The sequence below is a fragment of the Dermacentor silvarum genome, chromosome 6 (genome assembly GCF_013339745.2).
Source record: "Dermacentor silvarum isolate Dsil-2018 chromosome 6, BIME_Dsil_1.4, whole genome shotgun sequence".
Lineage (NCBI taxonomy): Eukaryota > Metazoa > Arthropoda > Arachnida > Ixodida > Ixodidae > Dermacentor > Dermacentor silvarum.
Window position 1 is genome coordinate 23,661,034 of NC_051159.1, and position 20,521 is coordinate 23,681,554.

General features: G+C 47.5%; 1 protein-coding gene across 1 annotated transcript in view; it reads right to left on the bottom strand.

The window, feature by feature from the left end:
• LOC119455332 (39S ribosomal protein L32, mitochondrial) overlaps positions 1-20,521 on the bottom strand; it is a 77,821-nt gene that overhangs the window by 28,576 nt on the left and 28,724 nt on the right. The window contains exon 2 of the mRNA XM_037716723.2: positions 8,076-8,263. Coding sequence (XP_037572651.1) covers positions 8,076-8,175 — 100 coding nt within the window. The 5' untranslated portion in view covers positions 8,176-8,263. The remainder of the gene's footprint in view (positions 1-8,075; positions 8,264-20,521) is intronic.

Here is a 20,521-nt window from a genome sequence, read left to right on the forward strand (position 1 = left end):
CTTGTGGATAATCACGGTAGGTAGACAGGCGCCCGTGGTTATGTAGCGTTGCTGTAAGGTGCACAGTAGGGTGGTATCGTCGAGCCCTGATTTATGGAGGATGGTGCGGATTGTGTTAGCAGTGTGTGTTTTTGTTTGCGTGGGAATTAACAATGCGCGGAGTATACGCCACGTTCGAGGTGTGCTTAGTGTGCCGTTGAGGCGATCGCAGAAGTTATGCCAATTGTTACTAGTGAGGGTGTTCGCATAGTCATTTGCCTCCGCGGCTAGGTTGGCGATGCGGAGACGAAGTTTTCGGTTATGCTTCTGCCGCCGCCACCGCCGTGTCAAGCCCCTGTGGGCGTCCCAGAGTGGAGCAGATGCCGATCCACATCCGGTCTCCGCGTCGCAGTGATGCATTTCGTTGCTGTTTTCAAATCGGACTGGCTGCTTCATCCAACCTCAAGGGAGCGAGAGTCTTGAGGGGTAGTGGATGTTCGGTTACGCCTAAATGCATCCAATTTGTATCTTTATTGATACGTTCTGGGGCGCACGTGGCTGCTACCTGAAGCTCTGTAGCTATATATATGATCGCTTCCCAGATTCACCCTGAGGTTCCACCAAGAGTGGTGACTAACTCTTCTGACTAACGTGAGATCGGGCATGTGTCCCTGCTGACGCTATTACTTAATCGAGTGGGTTGATCAGGTTCCGTCAGCAGGGTCATGCGATGAACTGCGAAAGCTTTAGCAAGTCGACGGCCTTGGGTTTCCATTGCATATCCCCAGGCCGTATGGGGGGCATTGAAGTCGCCTACAATCAATATATGTTTACCTGTTTGCATAGTTGTGCGAATAGATGACCACAAGTCGTCCTGCCTTGCGTTCGGTGCACTGTAGATGTTAAGCACGTACAGGCTGCTATTGGAGCGAGAGCACGGGACCAACTCGAGAAGTACATGCGAGATGGAGGAGCTTTGGAGGGTGTGTTCGATGACGGTGATATGTTTAGAACTAATGTAGCTTACGATGCAGTGTATTGTTTGTTACGTCCGTGTATGTATGGTAGCCGGAAGTGTAATAGTACATTGCACTTCTTGTAACGCTATTACATCAGAGAATTCGGCTGTGTAGCAATGAATTGCGTTAGTGCTCCACGTTTCCTACGGTAGCCCCTGCAATTCCACTGCCACACGCGTAGGAGTTGGGGGATGCATGCGTTGACTTAAGGTTTCTGGCCATGATCATCCATACTACTGGGGCCTCGTTGCTACATGGAGGCACTTCTAACGGCTCTAAATCTTGGTGGAGGGTGGCGGGAAGTGGGATTGCCGTAGCTGTGGTTAAAGGTTATGTTATATATATATATATATATTATATATATATATATATTATATATATATATACACCTTTACTAACAGTTACACTGGAAACTTCCTGTGACCTCGAAAGATTGTTCCTGGAGTGACGAGCTTATATGAGTGTTTGCAAGACCTCAGAGTAGAGACAACTAAGTTTTACAGCCTGAGTCCCCTCACACCGCCAAGAGACTGCTTCTCTGGTTGAGCCATGCGCCAAGCGGTTTCAGTTAGGAGATACATGTGTTTTGTGCGTATTAAGTCGCACAAGTACACATCTATGAAAAAGCAATGTAACGCCTTGTAAAAGATTAATAGAAAGATACAATCAAGAATCTTTTCCTGACGAAAGGTCAGTTATTGAGAAGATAAGACTTAACATACATAAACATTAAACGATATATAACAATTTCTGGCCACAACTTATGGCTAGAATTATTAGCGTAAGTATAATGTGATTCCATAACGCCATAACAGTGTTTCATTACATGTCGCATGCCTTATGCCACTGGTTTCGTTTATTTTCCGGAGGCAGAACAAAGGATTATAGAGTAAAATTATCAGTGCCCAAATAAATAAACATAATAACAAATAAATAAATAAGACAGCGGTACTCGAAGCGTGAACGGACTCGATAGCAAATATAGGAACAACGTGGATTGTGTTATTGAAGCAAATGCAGCATACGACAAAAAATTAATAAGGAATATGCACAGATAGACTAGGGAGTTTTACAAATAGCGCAACCACACGTTTTTCTTACCCAAATGCCCTCACTCTGCTTGCGCTGTTCTGGAACCCATTTTCATTCCTTTGTATAACTTTTTGCGTTGTTTCTAAGCAAGGTGGTTTGCTTTGACTTGAAGTTGGTGCCTTTTTCTCTCCTACTAAAGACATCAGTCATTGTCTGATGCAATGATTTCTACATCATTGAAAAAGGGCATTTGATCTGGAAAGTCGTCGGAAATCTTATTCAAATTTAATTTGCGGGACAGTTCTTTGTCTGCGTGAAAAAATTGCCAGATGGTTCAAACGGGCGTGTCCAGTCGTCGACCGCAAGTACATTTTCAGTCACTGAAGGCAAGAAAGGAACTCTAAAAAAAATTAATTATGTGGTTTTACGTGGCAAAACCACGATCTGATATGAGCAGCCGTAGTGGGGGACTCCGGAAATTTGGACCACCAGGGGTTCTTTAACGTGCACCTAAATCTAAGTACACGGGTGTTTTCGCATTTCACCCCCATCGAAATGCGGCCGCCGTGGCAAAAGGACCTCTCATGTGGTCGACGAGACCGGTATGGACAATGCAATTTTTTTAGCTTGGCCATTTCCGGCAAAAGGTTTCGCAGTGTTCGCCCTTGCCCCCCGTAAACATGTGCACGACGTCCCCAAATGTGTGCAATGATGCCGACCTTTGCTGGCTTAAAATTTCAATCAGCATATCTTTGTCAAAAATCAGGAGTTCTGGTTCAAGGTCGTCACCGTAGAACTGTTATATATGCTTTGTCTTCCTTCCTATGGCAAGCTGCTCAATGTGGGACTTATGCTGCCACATATCAGTGATATCTGTTGTTTAACGAAGGCAGCACTGTGTCAAGTACTCATAGAACCTCGGCGGTACATGTCACTCGCTGATGGAAACACGTGAGCTGAGGAACCTTCATGATAGCGGCTGGGGTCTTCTTTCGCCTAGCGGCTAGAACACATGGGTCCTCAACTTCTACTTTTCCTGCCTCTGCCATGTGGTCACGCACTTCATTTTGAAGTTAATCTCCCGCCGAGTTCAAGCTTGGGCCATCCGAGATGGCTAGGTCCCTTCGCGTGCGCCGTCTCCCCCGCGCCTAGTGTTATGTTTCCGCTGGTGCTTATACGGTGGAAAATACGCTTCCTTTTCAGCGTCAGCGGGTTCTGGTGAAGTACCGATAAGCGAGGTGCTCACTATTGGTTTTGTCGTTGGTGCTCATGCTGTGTTTGTAGCCGGTGCACATTGCCACATCCGCCGCGGTAGAAGCGAGCTCAACGCCTGTTTTATGTTCTCCTTTTATTGCGACTGCAATTGCATGTATCGACACCCAGGCAAGTTTTCGCTGTCGTCGTCGCTGTGATATTCCTATAAAGTCCAAAAGTCTTAAGAGTGAGCAACCTATACGCTGTGGATGGGAGAAAAAGCTGTAACACTGAGCCGAAAAAGATGGCGGCTTGATCGACATTATCTTCCCACACCGTCAATATTCGGGTTAGTTGAGGTCACGTGATCAAATACGCGCATAGGGATGAGAGCACGCGTCTCTCATCTAGCTCTGCCGCAGCTGCAAATTACTGAGTGCGGTTGACGGTTACGCGGCCCGCGTGCCGTATTCAATTGTTGGTAATCATTGGGGGGTGCAATGAACTTTTTTTTCTGAGTCCTAGTAGAAGCTCGGATGCGCATGACTGCTATTGATACTGATTTCGAGTGAATCCGGCTTGGCCTCACTTCAGTTACCAAGTTGTTTATATATATATATATATGACCTTTGCATGCACGTTGCGATGTTTCCATCCCCAATAAATGTTGTAATTATTATGAGTTTTGTTTTCATGAGTCGCTAGCATTTCCTACAGGAAAGAGAAGCAATGCTGAGACACATATCATTCACGTGTATTTCACACACCGTTGATAAAAGACTCTGCCGAAGGGGTCACTGAAGTCTGCAGGTCTTTTTCAGTGTCAAAAAAGTGTGCAAAGCATTTTGTAGCGAGTTGAACATACAGCAACATATTGATTCTCTAGACATAGACTATCCATCATTAGAAATAATTATTAGTTGGCTAGCTCTTTCTCTTTAAAAATATAATAAACTTTGTCCTGTGTACACATTGAAATATAATGTGTCTGTGAATGGTGTTCACACTGGAAATTTAAATAACATGTTGGAGTTAAAAAATACGGATGAGGGAGCCGCCGTTGGAGCTTCTAATGCGCTTGTTTTCCTATTGCCAGAATTTTCAGAAATAAAGCGAAATTATGAGTAAAAGCCGTGCACGTCCGCGTCAACAATGATGCAGTGAGCTTTTAGCCACAATAACATTGTAAGGGAAAATGTAGAGGCAACTCAAAAGAAACCTTAAACGGTTTGGGTAACAGGACTCTGGTACTGACATTTTAGGAGCAGGGGGCTTCGGCATCGCCGGGGGGGGGGGGGGGGGGGCTCGAGCCCCGGAGCCCCCCGTAGTCGGCGCCTATGGGTGACAGCAAACGGGATGGGCGGGTGTGTTCGTTGTGTGTCGCGTGTGGGAGACAACGCACATTTGGGTGCAGGTGGAGCAATAGGGAGTTGGCCAAGGGCAGCCGCTATCTGTTGTTTAACGTCTGTTACTATCTGCTGGACGGCAGGTTGCAGGGCCTGTTGGATTAGCTGTTGGAGCGGAGCTGTTAGTTCGGCCATAATGCCATCCTTCATTTTCTGCATTTCTACCTGCATCATAGCGGCGAATTCTTTCCTTAGTGAAATTGCCATTTCGTTTAACGCCTCTCGTGTGCAGTAGTCTGTGCGGACCGTAGGTGGAGGGTTGTGAAGGCGATGCTGTGTGTCGACTGACATGGGTTGCGGAGTGGGTTGTCGCGTTGATGTTTGCGTGAGAGTGTGGGAAAGGAGTGCAGATGGGGGTAGAGGGGGGAACTGCTCTGCCCAGCTTACCGTTTGTTCTTTCTTGTGGGCACCTTTTTGCTGGCCATGATCCTTCGGATGGCCACTGCCAGCAGCGCTCCTTGGAGGGGTTGCCTGGATGGCCCCGGTCTACCTGTCGATCATGTCCAGGTGGGCCATGAGTACTGCTGCGTCCACTAGTTGGGGGTTGCTTGGCGGAGTTCGCTGGTGTCCTTGTCGGTTGGTCCAGATTCTGCAGAGAGCCCGCAGTCGTCCTAGGCTGACTATGTGCTGATCCAGGTGGGGGACACAGCTTTTCGCGTTTGAGACGTTCCTGGAGCACATGTGACTTATTGAACGGCCGTTGTTGACGCGATGGACACCGAGGGTCCGTGGCGGGATGATCGCCTCCACAATGTATGCATTTATGTGTGCACTCATGTTCTGGTAGTGGGTTGGAGGTACCGCAGGCTACACAGCGGGTTTGTCGGGTGTGGGGCACACATCCGCTCGATGACCCATGGACAGGCACACACTGCATATCTGTTGGCGGGGTCGGTATATGTAACAGCGGAGCTCTGCTCCGTACAAGCGAACGTGACGGGGTACCTGGATGCCGGAGAAAGTGACGAGGGCGTGATTTGTAGATCCCATCATGCGGGCGTGAAGGATGGGAGCCTCTGAGCAGCGCAATTTTTCTAGTAGCGTCTTCACAGTGGTGTTCGGTTCAATGCCTGGCACTACCACTTTGCAAGAATTGTCAGGTGCAGCTACGTAGGCTTGGACGGCGTGCTGGTTGAGGCCCAAACTTATAGATTGGACTTTCTGAAGTTCGGCCGTGAAGTTCTCATCCGATGTGCTAATCACCGCAAGGTTTTGGTCAGTGCGGATTCGGATAATGAGCTCATTTAGTACAGCAGCATCAAGCCCAGCTGCTACACCAATGGCTTGGGCAACAGAAGGTTGAGGCCACGCACCGAGGTTCAGACCATCTCTCAGACGGAACACTACCTTGTAGTGGTCAAATGGCAGTGGAGGGAGGTGCGCATTCGTCTTGCGGGGTACCGGGGCAGGTGATGGGATCGTAGCAGCTTGAGTTGAGCGTTTTTTTCTTGCGAGCCACAAGAAACCAGTTGCTGTCATCGTCCGGACCTGAGGCAACATCGGCGTCCATGGTGTTAAAGAATGAGCGTCGCTGCCCTCCATCTTTAGGGCGTCTCCTCAGGCCGCGCAAACTAAAAACGGCGACGAACTCGGAGTCACTGGCCGGCCGCCAGATCGAGGAAAAAAAGGGAGCCGAGACGGACGCTGCTCTCCCTGCTCCTGGCCTTGGTGGTGGTCATTGTTGAGGAGCTTGCTCGAAACACGTCCGGCCTGTACGAGGGGAAGGTCGAGGAAGCGAGCGTTTGCCGGCGTGGGTGCCGACGCCGCCGTCCAGCCGGCCCAGCGCCAGCTTAGGTACGGCCACGCTAGCGGCAAAAAACATTGCCGCACGTCAACGCCTTGCCGCGAGGCCACCGTGGCACGCGCGTCTCGCCGCGTGGCAACGCGATAAGATCTACGCGCTCTTCGAACGCCGAGCGAGCAACACCGAGCGCTCGTTGTTTCATGCAAGACGACGATCGTCGATTGAAAACCCGGCACGGACCGGCGGCGGTCCAGTTTGATGGCTCCGTGACCTAACCCTCGTTGCTCTTGATTGGTTCTTCATGTCGCTGCACGCAGCATTTGCCGCAGAAATGGGTCTCGAACCTATTTCGTGCGGCACGCCGCAAAACCCCCGATTCCTGCCGCTTTTGCCGCGCGTTTTTGCCACTAGCATGGCCGTTAGGCCGCTCCCTGAAGTTTCGTTTTCTGCTGTTATCGGGAAGCGAGCGTTTGTCGGCGTGGGCAGTTCGTTGGTCAGACTGGGCCTTCGCCGCTGCATGAAGGGGTTCTCCCTAAGCTTTTGCTCTATGGCGGTGTCAGAGCAATGCCGGTCGGAGGCGCCGCCACGTTATCGGCGCGCATTGTCGGTCCGCGGTATGTTCGAATGAACCGTCGCAAATGCTTTCGCGTTCGAATTACAGAGTGTTTTCGCCCACTGAAATACACATAACTTTGACGGGACCACAGCGTCAGTTCGAATAAACCAGCAGTTCAAATTAAGCGTGTTCGAATTAACGAGATTCGACTGTATGTCATTAAATATAAATAAGACTGTTCACAGTACCTTCACAGAAAACGAGCTAATCATCCGTATAGGTATAGAATTAATGATTTTACTCTAAACATAAGCAAGGAATTTAAATATCTGGGTGTCTGTTTTACTTCTGATTTATGATGGAACAAGCATGTTAACTATATTGGAAATAAGGCAGCATCAGTATTGGGATTCTTGCGGCGCAATTTTAGTCATTTACCGAGTAACTTAAAGACGCAGCTGTATTTCAGTCATGTACGTTCAATACTTGAATATGGATGTGTTTGTTGGGACCCACACACATCTGAGCTTATAAACAAATTAGAAAAAATCCAGAATAGGGCAGTTAGATTTGTTCTTGGTAACTATAGCCGGCAGCTTAGCATGACAGAAAGCAAACAAACTTAAATGGCAAGAGCTGAATGATCGTAGAAGGCATATCAGATTAAAATTTTTTCACGATATTTATTATTCTAAAACAGGTATAAACCGCGAACAATATCCAGGCACCACATTACATATCTAAGCGACTGGACCACTGTTTGAAGGTCAGGGAATTTTCTTGTAAGGGTGACGTCTTCCGTTATTCCTTTTTTGTTAGAACTGTTCGAGATTGGAACAGTTCGCCATCGAGCATTGTATACATCACGAAAATGATGCTTTTTTCCACGCATTGAAATAATTTGTTCATGCATTTAGTTAAGTTTGTAACCTCCCTGCTGTAATGCCCTACGATGCAGGTAACTAATAAATAAATAATAAATAAAAGAAAGCTTACAGTCCAGACAGCCGAGTCTCGCAGCAATAATGCAGAGAGCCATGAAAATATTTCAATCTGTAGTGACAATTGCGTTTCTGTAAGCTTGAATCTATGCAGAAGTGCAACTGCAGTCAAGAAATTATTCCTTGATGCCAGTGAAGCCCTACCGCAAATGGTGTGGGCCAAGTGGAAGTGGCCGCAGACATGACAGCTCTTGATGTAGTCCTTGGGCTTGATGCGGAAGAAGGGGTGTGAGATGCGACGCATCAAACGGCGCTCCAGGCTAACCCGACGGGTAGGCACGGCCCACACACACCCCGATCTGGGAGGTCACCCACAAGTGCAGGGCTCCAGCCTGCATCATCATCAGAAAATCACATGACACCTGTCCTCGAGCATTCTTAATCAACACATGTGGCAGAAGATGTGGTTTTTTTTTTTTATTGATTGATTGATTGATTTATGAATTTATTGGCACAAGGGTCAGGTATGGCCAAAAAAGTGCCTTGCAAAAGACAATGTATGGATTCTCTACAGCCCAAAATTAGTCGCTGCGAAGTGCATAAAATACACAGGCATTAAAACAATGACAATGACTATAATGATAATGATGTATACTGTGAGCATAAAGGTTCTATTACAAGGGATGATGAATTGAACGTGTGAGTAGCACTCATACCTCACCAGTGCGCCCTTGAACACAAGGGCTGGGAGGCTTTAGCGAAATGCATCACAGTAGCAGTAGAGGATGTGCTACGTATACTTTGGGCTGATAAAATGCAATGTACCAATGTCTCGTAAAAACAGTAAAACTATCTTAAAGCTAATCCCAGCAAGTCAAGAATCAAATTATGCTGTTGGCTTGACATCTGACAGTGATAAGTACCCTAAAATGATGCCAGCTGTTCAGTAGTGAGCTTTGGTTTGGAGTCCACCACTGATTTCATTCCACCAAAGCGCATTTCTGAAGGTCAGCCAATTTTAACCAATTTGCAAGCGTTTCAGTTTCGCTTCACTTCTTGGCGAAGTGCACTGCCGAAGTTACTATGCATTTATCGAAAGTCGTCCATGGCAGCAGCGTCCCGCGCAACTGCACCGCGAGAAAGGCGTCCCACTCGGAAATAAGCTACACCAGCACTTGAATTTACGGATGGGGACTGGCATTTGAACTCAAAATACAAGTCCGAAGATGACAGCAAACCATATTCAAGCTCTGACGGTGACAATGCTTTGAGTCAGCCCGGGAGCTGTTCACCAGCGAGTTTCGGTTACGGCCTTAAGCAGTCTCCTTCCTAGTGCGCACTGAGAGCACCTGAGAGCTACACGGCAGGCTGCACACTTTGATGTGCTTGGTCCACCCTGAGCATGTACTGGCCTAGCACTACGAAGCAGCGCAAGACAGTTTACAACGGCACGCAATTTCATCTTGCTCTTCACTGCGGAGGTTACAAATACCATCTGGAAAAATACAAACAAATATGCATGAATGCATATTCTGGAGTTGCCCAGCTATGCTGAGAGAGATGGGTCCTGGAAAGAGGCGGCTCTAGAGATGAACTGGTCAACTTCTCATCGGATCATCCTCAGAAGATGCCGAAAAGGTGACGTGTTACAAGCGCCACAAATTTGAATTTTGTGCAAAAGAAATGCCAACGCTTCCCAACCTGGAACCACATAGCACAGGTGAAGTGCTGCCTTTTCCCAAGAATGGTGGTGTACTGAGCATTCATTTGTTTCAGACAATATTCCTAGGCGATTTATCTTTCAAATGTATATCTCAATTTCCTTTAATGTAAGTGCGTTTGTAGATGTTTTCTATTGTTTGTTTTATGAAATGGCCACCAAAATGGCGTTTTCTAGAGTTTTTATGTTACCCAATAAATTTTCTTGCTTTACAGCGTATGGAAAGAGCATGTCATGAACAATTTGCTATGCTGCAATGTGTGCTGTAACATTCTCCATGAAACCTATAAAAAACTACCATTTTCTCACGGTAACGAAAGAGTCCCAACACCCGGCTTCGGCTCAACCCCCAGGACCCCCTTTTCCCCAGACATGGTTACACGCAGGAGCGTTTAAAGCTCGTGTGCTCAGGTACGTGGTGTCGCAACACACTAACACCTGCTGACACAGACGCCCCTGCGGGATGGTTCGTTTGTCTTTTTCGGTATTTAGTAAGCAGACTGTGCACACTGCCTTATCGATAAATACAAAATTTACAGAAAAATATTTTAAGTGCCAGAAACACACAGTTTCAATTGTAGCCCCTACAACACCCTAAAGTTGCCCAAAAAGTGTTATGCCCCACCAATGGGTTAGAAACATCAAAATGTAAACCAAACTTGCTGTCACCACTTCTGCCAATAAAAGTGAAACAATTCAGTGCTTGTATATTAACCCCCGCATTCATAAATGCATTTTAACTTGATCTAAATGACGCCTGGCGTGAATGTACCCAAGACACTCATTGCGTTTCCTCCGGTGCGTCCACACATTTAGATCAAAACAAGCATGCACTTCAAGTTCAGTTTCATTTCTCAATATGGGGATAAGGGAATGCCATGCGAGGCACTTATTTCAATAAAAAAGATGAGTTAATATTGAAAAAGACAGTTGCTTCTCTTAGCAGTGAAGGCAACCAATATTCCAATTGCCTCTATCTCAGGTGAGGTCTTCATTTCTTTCCACCAAAATTACGCTGCCCATAGAAACAATTATCCTTTAGCAATACAACATATGAATGTCCTTTTGAAACAGGTCAACTTATTTTTTTTCACCTTGTATGGTATACCATCTACAGGGGTGGGCCAGCAGGAACAGCTTTCGGAGGAATTTTGGAGAAGAGTCATGGTTTTGGAGCCATGAACTTTGAATATGGAGCAGGTTAACGAGGTAAATAATGTCATTTCTGGAGCTGCAAATTTAGAATTTGCAGAACACTCAAAATCTGTAGCAGTTCAAAGAAGTAAGTTATTGCAATTTTTACTGTATTCCTTTTTTTCGCATTGGCTCCTGCAGTCATAGACCAAAATTCAGAGAGCATAAAAGACTGCTGTGTTGCGCTTTCTAGTGTTTATCATGTAAGTCAAGTCCCTGCATGATTCTAACTGCCATAGTTCAAACTAAAAAATAACTCGAACAGCATTTCGGATCCCATCATGGTTCAAAGTCTAAATTAAGAACAACTCTGGGTATTCCCGAACAGATAAAGGCAGTTTTTTAGAAAAAAAAAATCCCGTTTCCACCTGCCGCTTATCATGGAAGTATGATGCCAAAACACAAATTCCGTTCGAACGGTATGATGCATGCATTTGCACTTTTTCTTTTTTCATGCAGTGCTCAGGCTCCCCATCATGATTATTATTCATATTACCATAGGCGCCAACTACACAGGGGCTCCGTGGCTTGAGCCCCCTCCGGAGTTTTTCCGGGGGGCACAGCGATCCGTAATCCCCCCCCCCCCCCCCCCCTAAAGTTTCATTACCGGAGTTATGTTACCCACATAATTTGAGGATTCCTTTGCGTTGCCTCTACGTTTTCACTTCTGTTGTGGCTAAAACAGCATCATTGTCGCCACGGGACATGCATGGCTCTAATTTATGCTTTCGCTTTATTTCGGCAAATCATGCCAATAGAAGGACAAGCGCATTAGAAGCACCAGCAACAGCTATATACTGCATCCGTGTTTCCTCACTTCCACTATTTTTTTTTAATTTCCGCTGAGAACAGGGGCGTAGCCAGGGGGGGGGGGGAGGGGGGGAATTTGTCACCGAAATTTTTTTGTGCTGGCATGCACTGCCGACCAAAACTACCACCGACGCCGGGAATCATTCTGGATTTTGTCTATAATGTCTTTTTTCACTCTCGAAAAGACATTTCGGCACAAACATTGCGAACTCGGGCTGGATTTCGTGGCAACGCCCTTGCACCTGCAGTCACATAATGCAAGGAGCCTCATCTGAGCACAAACGTTCAAGGGCTTTTCGATAACGAGCGGGCGCGTTGCGGCATCTCGCAGCGGCCGCGGAATCTACGGAGCGCATGGATTTCAATTACGAAACTTTATGGGTATAAAGTTCTCATAAACTTTGACGCGAAAGGTGCACTGACATTTCCAAAGGCGTGCTTTAAAAGATTTTCAATTCTGGGACTATATGGGGTTAATGTTCTTATAAACTTGGGCCAACATGCGCGCACTGGAGCATTCGTGTCCAAGCCGTTCAGAAATGGAAGCACGCGCTCGCAATCTTCCACACACACTGAAAATTTAAGCCCCCCACCCCCCCCCCCCCCCCCCCCTGAAAATACAAGTATTTTCAGAGCGCTTCTTCGCATGCAAGCTGATTGTGGAGATACATATCTGAAGAACCATTTGGAAAGTTGCCCCAGTAATGCCTCGTAATTAAGCCCAGACGCACAAAACCAAATTATAGAAATTGTGGTGAAATTATCAAAGAAAGCCTAGATGCAAAAGCATGCAGCTTCTCCATACTTGCTGACGAAACGACGGACATCGCTGGTATCGAACAGCCTACTGTTTGTGCAAGGTACCTAAACAAGTATGCCAACGACATTGAGGGAGTGTTTTAGGTTTTAGCACCGGAATAGATGCCCATCTCTCATTGCGACTGCAGGTTTTATGTAAATGTAAATACTGCTGCAGACTCTCGTCACTCTTACAGTGACCACTGCCAGCGCAGAGAGAATATTTTTTAACAAGAGTTTACTAAAAAAAAACTACTTGCGCTCTACAATGTCGGGGGAACGCATGGTTAGGCTGGCGCTTCTATACGCCCACAGAGACGTTGGCAACTTCCCCACTGAGTGAAGTTTGTCCTTTAGATAGCGAAGCAGCAAAAATGAGTGCAAGTAAAAAGCTCTGTTCCTTCAGGTCCATAAGGTCTTAATTATGAAAACGTATGACTGTTCATTAGCTTTTAAAACCACAGAAATTTTCACCGTTTATTCTAGCAGTTAGCATCATGATAAAAATTATGCGAATACGAAAATTACGAGGACATCAATAACCAATTTTGACCGACCTTGCTTATTGAAAGCTCGGCCCACGCGGTGTTTGCCAAAAACACACTTGGATATTGGGTAGTTCAACTTGCCGCCATCATCTGTGGCTTTCGTTTGTCCTTTTCTTTCCTTTTTAGCTACCTGCTTTTATTTCTTTATTGAAATGAAGCAATACCCTCCTTTAATTTGGGTGCAGAATAATTGTTGCCGCTGTGCAGGCAGTTAAATTACACATTTTCGTACTGATTTCTGCATTATTCCTATAATATTCTACCCACATGGCGCTATCGCGACCGCTGCATGGCCCGAGTACATATCACGATTTCTGCAATCATAGTATTGTTCTTGCCTAGATCATCTGTCTTTCTGTGCGCAACGTTTACTATCTGTGACTGCGCAACATGTTTATTTGTCTTGTTTGACGCATTAGATAGAGTGACGTTTGCTTAAATACGTACATTTATTGTAGACTTAGACGTATATTTAAATATTTTGTTGGGAGGTTTTGTGTATACAAGCAGTGAACTTTGTTTCCAGCGACTCTTTTTTGCCCTTTAGCGAGTTGTGTTTTCGCATTTGTATATTCCATTCTATCTTCGCATTTCTAATGCATATTTTGCAGAACTCCTACTTTTTATTTGTACTCATTGTTGCGAGTATAATCTCGGTGTAATTACAATACACGACCGGTTACAGCTGCTCCTGCGTAATCTATTGCAACGAGGGACAGCATCATTGAGGTTTTTTCCTGGCCGTTTCATATGTGCAAAAATGTAAACAAGGTTCTTGAATGGCAAAGATTCATCAAAATATTTGTCCTCAACTTATTCATTTCATGGCCTTTACGTTTTCATATCAGCAGCATGCACTGCTTTGCTGGTTTCGAATTGATATAGTTCTAAAGCTCGAGTGATATTTTCTTTACTTATTAAATAGACAAAAAAAAAAAAATGCGGAAGCACTGATATCATTTATTTCTGCCACAATTTTTGCGGCATACGAATATATGCCTTTATGAAAAAATACATATTTTACTTGACAGTGCATAGCGTTCAATAATTCGTTTGCAGCATCTAATATACAATGGCATTGGCAATGCAGTTATTATTCATGCATTTGATCCCTCGACATATTCTATAAGGAGGAGGCCGTGCTGCAACCTGAGCCCCCCCCCCCCCCACCCGAACAAAATTTCTGGCTACGCCACTGGCTGAGAAGACCCCATTGCACAGACACAATATATTCAAATATATTTTAAAGAGAAGGAGGTAGCCAACTAAATGGGTAGCCTATGCCTAGAGAATGAATATGTTGATGTATGTTCACCTCACTTCAAATTACTTTGCGTACGCGCTTTGCTGGAGGCTCAATAAACGTTTTCCCAATCCAATCCAAGTGTTCACTGAAACACCTTGTATATAGAATTCACTCAGTAACCGAAATGATACCAAGCCGGATTCACTCGAAATCAGAATAAATATGTCTAGAAGTCATGCGCAGAAGCGCTTATACTTGGACTCAATGTACCAAAAAAAAGAAAAAGAGGTGCAGTTTGGACGGGAAGGCAAAGCAGTATTAGCGATGGCGAAGTAACAGACAATTACACAGAGGAAGATTCTTACCGTGTAAATCCGTGTAAGGATCACACCCGTGTAAGGGCCGCACCCCCAACTTAAAAGCCAATATTAAAAAAAAAAAAAACACACATACATCCAACCGAGAAGCAATCGCGTTCCGTGCGCTGATTCCGATCGGGCTCAACAGCGAATTGTCGCGTACAGCGTACTTTCGCGCGTCGCTACTGGATGTCGAGAGGAGGCGATCGCGATGGTTTACAGCGGATTTCATAGTCGTAGTTGGAAAAATGAGGTCAAACGGCCCGGTCCCATAGAAAGCCCGTCAAAATCACAACAGAAAAGTGCAGCCCTTACATGAGTCTATACGCTAGTTATAGTGGCGATATAAATTGTAGTAAACATTCACTTATAATTAAAATACCAAGCATAGTGTCATGCACGGACCATGTAAACCTGCAAATACAGCACTGGATGATCTCGAGCACTCACTTTCACAACGCAAGCATTATGAAGAACGCCGGCACCGAAGGCGATCGGTTCGTACAGTCGCGTTATTCACCGCAACTCAGAAAATTAGATTCATCATCATTATCAGCCTATTTTTATGTCCACTACTGACGGCCTCTGTCAGTGATCTGCAATGACCTCTGTCTTTTAACTCTGCAACACTAGGGACACAGACAGACAGCCCGGCAAGGAAGACAAGCGGGCATGAAGTTAGCAGCCATCCCTGCTCGCCCTTTATCATTGCACCCACCAATGATTACCAACAATTAGATATGGCACGCGGGCCACATAAGCGTCAGCCGCACACAGTCATTCACATCTACAGCAGGTCTACAGGAGAAGATGCGTGCCATCCTTGCCATTCACGTTTGATTACGTGACCTACAATTAACCCGAATATTGAGCACGTGGGAAGATAATGCCCATCAAGCCGCCATCCTTTTCAGCTGACTGTTACATGCTTTTTCCCCGCACCCACTGTGTATGGGTCGCTCATTTATATGGCTTTTGGAATTAATACGGAACATCACGGCGACGACAACAGCAAAAAAATCACAGCATATCCACGAAGTGAATGATGATGAGTGGGCGAAGCACCGGGGGATCATTCTGGTAATCCACAGCTACGGACGAGAGATAAAGAGAGCATGCGTCGGGAACGAACGCCCTTGTGCACCGCAGCGCCCCTAGCTACGGACGAGAAAGAAAGAGAGGGCGCGTCGGGAACGAGAGAAAGAGAACGCGCGTCGGGAACGAACGCCCTTGTGCACCGCAGCGCACCTAGCTACAGACGAGAGAGAAAATGCCGGAAGCGTTCTCCGGAAGCCGGAAGCTGGCTTCCGGATCCGGAACCGGAAACAGAAGAGGAAGTCGGCTTCCGGTTATACTATACATATATATGTATATATGCGTATACATACATACATAGCGGTCTCCATGCCAACCAGAGCTACGGACTTACTTCATCTAGTGAACACTTCATAAAACTACAGGTGGCTACATACGGAGGAAGGACAGACCCACGCCCTAAGGAGCTTCGCCCCTAAAATTTGCCTGGAGTGTCGATATAAGTGCAAGAAATAGAAAATTGCTAGCAAGGGGTATATATGTATACATATATATATATATATATATATATATATATATATATATATATTGCAACAAGAGTATTTTGCAGGCAGACTTGATGAAGTTGTTAAACAAGCTGGCTCGTTGAAAACCGACCTAGCGCGAACCACACGATCGTCAACGTCTTCCACATTGGCTGGCACAGAGCTGGTGCCAATGTGCTCCAGTACAATCACTCCCCATGCAGAAAGGAGCCAACCTGGCAACTTGGGGGAATGACAGCACAGGTGGGTCGTAGCACGGTTTCAGCCGTGCGACGTGAACTGCTTCACGCCCTCGGCAGCGGTGGTCGGAAGATGGCTCGAGCGGCTCGATGATATAGTTGATGGGAGATGTTTGCTCTGCTACTCGGTAGGGACCGTGGTAATTCAAGAGAAGCTTGGTGGAAAGGCTGGGAGTAGTGGACGGGACTCAGAGCCAAACTAGAATTTCCGGGGAATAGTGGGCGCTAGATGCGGATTCGTCATGGCGAGATTTTTGGCGACATTGGTCTTGCGGGGTAAACGAGCGAGCCAGTTGACGACACTCTTCAGCATAAGCAGCCGCTTCGGAAACGGGCGTGGCTTCAGAGACGTCGGGTCGGTAGGGGAGAATGGTGTTGAAGGAACATGATGGTTCACGTCCGTATAGAAGAAAAAGGAGAGAAGCCGGTGGTAGCTTGTGGCACAGAGTTATAGGCATACGTGACGAAGGGGAGCACGCGGTCCCAATTGGAGTGATCATCAAACACGTACATCGCAAGCATATCTCCAAGGGTACGGTTGCAACGCTCCGTCATGCCATTTGAGGATGGTACGCAGAGGTGGTGCGGTGAACAATGCGGCATTCTTGGAGCTTTGCCTCAATAGCGCTTGAGAGGAAGACGCGGCCACGATCGCTTAATAATTCACGGGGCGCACCGTGTCGCAAAATGAGGTGGCGAAGAAGGAAGCGAGCAACGTCTGTCGCGGTGGCAGCTGGCAGCGCAGATGTTTCAGCGTACCGTCTGAGATGGTCGACGGCGACAAAGATCCACCGGTTGCCTGAAGGAATGTTCGGGAGGGGACCGTAATGATCAATGCCAACACGGTTAAATGGTCATGCAGGGCACGGTAAAGATTGTAGAGGACCAGCGGTGCTATGAGGGGGAGTCTTGCGGCGTTGGTACGAAAGGCATGACTGCACGTACTGGCGAATGTATCGATACATGCCGCGCCAGTAATACCTCAGGCGTAGGCAGGAGTAGGTCTTGAATATGTCAGCGTGGCCGCATTGAGGATCGTCGTGGAAGGCGGTGCATATGTCCGAGCGCAGATGACGGGGGATAAGCAGCCACCTGCGGCCATCGGTTAGGTAATTGCGGCGGTACAACAAGCCTTCGCGAACGACATAGTGATGCGCTTCAACCATTGGCACTTGCCAGTATCCAGAGCGAAGATCCAGGGAAGAAAAATTCAGCACCTTATAGACAATCAAGAGCATCATATATTCGTGGTAGAGGATAAACATCCCTACGTGTGATCCTGTTTAGTTGGCGGTAATCCACGCAAAATCTGACTGAGCCGTCCTTTTTCTGCACCAGTACGACCGGAGAAGCCCAAGGACTGTGTGACTGCTGGATCACGCCACGTTGCAGCATGTAATCGACTTATTCACTAATGACGCTGCGTTCGGTTTGCGACACTCGGTAGGGACGCTGAGGCAATGGAGCATGGTGACCGGTGTCTTCTTCTTTCTAGGGTTTTATGTGCCAAAACCAGTTCTGATTATGAGGCACGCCGTAGTGGAGGGCTCCGGACTAATTTTGACCACTTGGGGTTCTTTAACGTGCACTGTTGTAGTGCACGTTAAAAATGCAAAACGCCCGTGTGCTTGCGTTGTGCAACACACGGGCGTTTTTGCATTTCGCCTCCATCGAAATGCGGCGGCTGCGGCTGGGATTCGATCCCGCGACCTCGTGCTCAGCAGCGCAAATGGTGACCGGTGTCAATACGGTGAACAATCGCTGACGTGCACCCCAAACACGGTTGGCCGAGGTCGAAAGAGATCCGAAAACGGTCAAGGAGTTGAACGAGCTGATTGCGCTGAGCTTGCGGGAGCGCGTTATCGAAGCTGCGCAACAAGACGTCGTAGTCAGGTGAGGCGGGAGCGGCGGCAGAAGTGACGGCATCGATAGGCAGTGGTGTCATATCGCAAGGTGCACCAAACGGAAAGATGGCATCAAAAGTGTCAAGACGCCCAACAGATTCACCATGTAATAGAGTTGAAGGGCAGGGAAACAGATTGCATGCGTAAACTGCACTGGAATCATTATCAAGTGTGACGAATGCGAACAGTAGGACAACATTCCGGCGACGCGCACATTCATCAGACGGTACAAAAAGTGCAGCTGAATTGGGGACAGCGTCACAGGTGATGGACACTAAGGCGACAGAGAAAGCAGGGATGACGACGTCAGTAGCGACAACCACTTTAGCAGACGGGTGAGGGTCATCGGCGGTTGTGGCACAGAACGGAGATGAGGCGAGTTGTGCACGAGCGCAGTTGACAACTGCATGATGCGCGGAAAGGAAGTCCCAGCCCAGGATAACGGCATGCGGTGCATAAGAAACGGTGACAAATTCGACAATGTAGAGCGCATCTCCAATTAAAACACGAGCGGTGAAGGTGGGCGAAGGCTTGACGTGCTGCGAGCTCGCTGTGCGTAGCGAAATATCAAAACGGGGAGTCGTCACTTTGTTCAGTTTGCGGCAGAGAATCTCACTAATCACACAAACAGCTGCTCCTGTGTCGACAAGAGCGTTCGTCGCGACCATGTCTATAAACATTACAATCTCGTTAGACGGCAAAAGAAAAGGCCTTGCAAATTTCGATGACGGCGCAGTTCTTGCTTCAAGAACTGTGGCTGTTTTCCTCCTGGGCATGGTTGGAACGACGAATCATGGGGGAAAGGGAGCGGCGGCGGGGAGAAGATCGGCGTGAATTGAAGGCGAGGTGATGTGAATACGAGTCCGTGGCGTCAGATGCGAGACGGTGTGTAGCTTGTTGAGAGACATGGCTAAGGTTGGGAGCGCCATCACAAAAATAGAGTCCGCGGCGGCGACAAAGGCGCGCAACATGTCCCGGAATACCGCAAGCGTAGCACACTGGCCGGTTGTCCAGAGTGCACCAGGGGTTTATAGGTGGTCTCGGATGCGAGCAACGGTACGTAAACCGGCCGTACCGGACTTGGCGGCATGTAGAAGCTGGTGGTTGGGCATGAGATCGTGTAAGGGCCTCAACATAAGTTAGCGGCGCCGTAACTTGCGGCGGCGAAGTGGGAGACAGGAGGGCCTCAGCAACTTGCGTCTGGATAACCCGATGAAGCCACTGGTCCAGTGGGGGGAGAGGCTCAGTGACCGATGCCACAAGAGAGAGCTGACGTGCAGCATACGTATTGCTGAATTTGAGGCAGCAACGACGTGTAATCAATACCAGAGCTGCTAGGAGCCAAAGCTGAAAGGTCAGCCGTTTGCATTCCAGGGCAACGTGTGGAGATGCGCTGCTTACGCAGCTCGTCAAAACTTTGGAAAAGTTCAATAACTTGAGTAACACTCCGTGGGTTTTTGGCCACGAGCATATGAAAGGCATCATCGATGATGCCTTTCGTTATGTGTTTGATTCTGTCAGGTTCCAACATGGACGCATTCACCCGCCTACAGAGGCCGATGACATCCTCAATGTAGCTTGTGAAGGTCTCACCAATTTGTTGAGATCGTCCGCGGAGGCTGTGTTCAGTGCGAAGCTTGCGCACCGCTGGGCGGCCGAAAAACGAAATGAGGGTCTCTTTGAACGCTGATCAGGTGGTAAAATCAGCTTCGTGGTTCTTGAACCACAGGTTGGCCACGCCGGTAAGATAAAAGATGGCATGAGTCAGCTTGTCGCGGTCATCCCACTTGTTGTGTACGCTAACACGTTCATACTCGGCCAGCCAGTCTTCCACGTCGTGACCGTCAGTGCCACTGAAGACTGGAGGATTACGCTGACAAAGCACCCCAGAGCACACAACAGGTGTGGGAGCAGAAGAAGCGCGCGAGGGGCCGGCGTCCTCAGTCATAGCGAAGGCAGATGGTAGCGTACGGCTGCGGAGTTCCAGGACGCTGAAGGGGACAACTCAGCACCTCTACCAAATGCAACAAGAGTATTTTGCAGGTAGACTTGATGAAGTGGTTAAACAAGCTGGCTCGTTGAAAACCGACCTAGCGCGAACCACACGATCGTCAACGTCGTCTTCCACAATGGCTGGCAAAGAAGAGCTGGTGCCGATGTGCTCCGGTACAATATATATACATATTATAAAGGGGATTTATTGGGGTTCGTAGCGACAGCGGGTCGTAGGATGCACCGAGCCCAGTCCTTTC